The sequence below is a fragment of the Laccaria bicolor genome, genomic scaffold (assembly GCF_000143565.1).
Source record: "Laccaria bicolor S238N-H82 LACBIscaffold_14 genomic scaffold, whole genome shotgun sequence".
Classification (NCBI taxonomy): Eukaryota; Fungi; Basidiomycota; class Agaricomycetes; order Agaricales; family Hydnangiaceae; genus Laccaria; species Laccaria bicolor.
This window is the reverse complement of record NW_001889885.1, coordinates 876374-879999: the sequence shown is the minus strand read 5'-3', so window position 1 is coordinate 879999 and position 3626 is coordinate 876374. Positions and strand designations below refer to the sequence as shown.

Below are 3626 nucleotides of genomic sequence, written 5' to 3'. Positions count from 1 at the left end.
AACAACCAAAGTGAGTTGGCAAGATGATGAAAGAGGCGTGAACTCGCTCGATGTTCAACGTGGGTATTGGAGAGGGCAACGACGGAACTCGTGGTTTCTGTTTCTTGGTGTGTCAAATTTTCGTTATCTCTGCAATTTTATTTGAGCACCATGCATGCCAGGGTTTGGCCAGTGTCTCATCTGGAACTTGAAGGCCTCCCTGCGGCATCGTTCTTTTCTCGCAGAGGATCACATGTACATCCTAGATCCACTTGGAACTGCGGCAGAGGACCTCTCTAACAACTCAGGAACTAAGCATCAGAGCTCCAAAAGCAACGGCGATATTGATACATATATCTATCAAGGGATTATACTTTGGTGCCTTCCTGTGGGTATGGACTTTTCATTGACAAGCTAGTGCCTAATGACCTGTTGTCAGCTCACGTTTTTACAGTCTACTGATGGATACTGGGCGCCACTCTTTTCTACGCGGGATGGGGCAGCCGATACGGTTAGCCAACTGGGCCTTCTCGTTGTGTGAGAATGAAGGGGTTACATCATCCTATTTGCGGACCCTCAAGGAATGCCAGAGCTGCAAGAGGTCACTAATCTCACCTTTGTGTACAACGCTTGGCTCATTTTCTTAGTTATTTGTTACTAGGCACGTCCAGCGAGCACCTTGACGACCCTTGCAAGTACATACTTTGGACACTGAGCAAATGCGCTCTTTGCCCTTTGTAGGATGGGTTTGAACCTGCCAGTCATCCAGCAAGCAGCTTGATGATCCTTGCAAGTACATACCTTGGACATTGAGCAAATTCGCGCTTTGCCCTTGGGTGGGAAGGGTCTGAACCTGCCAGGTGAACTGTTGACATCAGGCGACATGAACACATCAACTGCTGCTCCTTTATGGACCCATACTTGGCAACCTTTACTGACCGACTTTCATGATGTGTTCCGATGGCGCTAGAGGACCTATTTGTCTAGGTGCTAATGGACCTATTTGTCGAGGCGTTGGAGAAGACTGCTTGCTCGATGATGAAATTCTCGCCATCTGGGCAGGCTGCAACTGGAAACTCTACTCTGATGACCCAGGGAATCGCGGGATGGGCGGCCCATAGTGTATTTGCCAACTGGGCCTTCTCGTTGTGCAAGGAACCTTTGTGTCCAATTTCTAGCTCATCTTCTTAGTTATTCATTATCAGGCACAACGGATCATTGGGGAAGTGAAAAACGGGTTGTCCAGCAAACATCTTGATGACCCTTGCAAGTACGTACCTTGGTCACTGAGCAATTTCGCACTTTGCCCTTGGCTAGGAAGGGTTTGAACATGACAGTCGTCCAGCGAGGACCTTGATGACCCTTGCAAGCACATACCTTGGACATTGAGTGAATTCGTGCTTTGCCCTTGGGTAGAAAGACTTTGAACCTGCCAGACGAACTGTTGACATCAGGCAACGTGAACAAATCAACCGCTGCTCCTTTATGAGCCCATAGTTGACAACCTGTACCGACTGACTTTCATGATACCTTCCGAGGGTGTGAACATACCTATTTGTCCAGGCGTTGGAGGAGACTGCTTGATAATGAAATTTTCGCCAATTGCAACTGCAAACTCTACTCCAACAACCTGGGGGTCGCGGGATGGGGCAGCTCATTGACGGGGTTACATCATCCCTTTCCAGACCCTCAAGGAGTGGCAGATCCAGCTACAAAAGGTCACTAACACCTTTGTGGCTCATTTTCTTGGTTAATCGTCACCAGGCATAACGGATCGTTGGGGAAAGGAAGAGTGGTAGCTACCACTTATATAAAATACACAAGACAAATTCCAGCACAGAGATTTCATTGAAGCCAGTAAAATCTAAGATATGAAATGGTGTGGCAAATGATATGAAATTCATGTCATTGGTGTGTTGGCTTGATATCTTTTCCATGTCATTCATCCCAGCCCTCTATTTCTTTCCCCTGCCAGCTCTATATGTCTTTCTCTACCTAGGACAATGTTTTATCTATTTCTTTCCTCCCATGCAGCTATTTCTTTCCCTCCCAGGTGTATATTTCTTTGTCTACCTGAGCTTATGTTTTATCCATTTCCTTCCTCCCAGGTATCCATTTCTTTGCTTCCCTATGCCGATGTTTTAGGTATTTCTTTCCTCCCATCCACCTGCTTATGATTTATCCATTTCCTTCCTCCCAGGTATCCATTTCTTTGCTTCCCTATGCCGATGTTTTAGATATTTCTTTCCTCCCATGCATCCATTTCTTTGCTTCCCTAGGCCGATGTTTTAGGTATTTCTTTCCTCCCATCCACCTATTTCTTTGCTTCCCTTGGTCGATGTTTTAGCTATTTCTTTGCTTCCATCCACCTATTTCTTTGCCTTTTATTTATCCAGCTCTATTTTTATTCATTTGATTGTCCGAGGTCTTTACCATCCCCCATGAGTTCCGGCGGAATCTGGCGGATTCCAAGTGGAATGTCGGAATTCCATGGAATTCCGACGGAAACCAGTTGGCTGGAGCCTCAGCCATTCTGGTTTCCAATTCCAACCAGATTCCATGGAATTCCCATGGAAAGTACATTTAATATATTCCAGTCAAATTCCAACAGATTCCGAGACATTCCAATGAATTCCAATATTTGTTGTTGTTATTATAATATATAAAAAAATAAGTGGATGCATGAGGATTGAACTCTGGCCTCAGGAAATATCACATGAATCTGTGAGCAGCAATATTTCCGCTACACCATATGGCTGTTAAAAGTCTGGCAACATTAATTATATATAACCCATCCTCACGCCCACCTTCCTAAACGAGTCACGGCGTTTGCCGGCGTCACCATCAGCATCTCCGTTTTGCTGTCAACCACAACCACAACCACAACCACAACCACCGTCACTGCGACCAGCGCGGTCACCTCCAATCACGCCCACACCAACGGACAATGACAACGACAACGATGATGGACGACGACACGACAACAACAACGGACGACAATGCGTCAGTGACGACGAGGACGGCCACACATCAACGGACGACGAGGACGACGACAACCACGTCAACCGACAATGTCGACGAGCGCACATGACAACGACGAGCGCACATGACAACGACGAGCGCCCATGACAACGACGAGCCCCCTCCCTTTTCCCTTCCCCCTCCCTTTTCTCTCCCCCTTCCTATTCCCTCCCCTTTCCTTTTCCCTCTCCCTTCCCTTTTCCCTCCCCCTTCCCTGTCCCTCCCCTCCCTCTTCCCTCTCCCTTCCCTTTTCCCTCTCCCTTCCCTTTTCCATCCCCCTTCCCTTTTCCATCCCCCTTCCCTTTTCCATCCCCCTTCCCTTTTCCATCCCCCTTCCCTTGTCAATCCCCTATTTCTTGTGCCCCCCCCCCTTCCTTTTCCCTTTTCCCTTTTCCCTTTTCCCTTTTCCCTTTTCCCTTTTCCCTTCTCCCCCTTCCTTTTCCCTTTTCCCTTCCCCCCCCCCTTCCTTTTCCCTTTTCCCTTCCCCCTTCCCTCCTCATTTCCTGCCCCTTCCTTGCCCATCCCCTCCCTCTCTAGTATACACTGTATGTAGTTAAATATATTTTGTATTATAATTGAAATACATCATTATTTGATCTAATTCACTTGTGAATTTTATAAGGAGG

At 47.2% G+C, this 3626-nt stretch overlaps 1 protein-coding gene across 1 annotated transcript; it reads right to left on the bottom strand.

The window, feature by feature from the left end:
* Positions 1-427: 427 nt before the first annotated feature.
* On the bottom strand, positions 428-1721 carry LACBIDRAFT_327976 (uncharacterized protein; the record flags this gene model as incomplete). Its single annotated transcript, XM_001881820.1, has 9 exons — positions 428-541; positions 683-733; positions 781-844; positions 919-954; positions 979-1138; positions 1258-1331; positions 1357-1420; positions 1531-1609; positions 1707-1721. 9 exons carry the CDS (start codon positions 1719-1721, stop codon positions 428-430), a joined length of 657 nt encoding a protein of 218 aa, XP_001881855.1.
* Positions 1722-3626: the final 1905 nt, after the last annotated feature.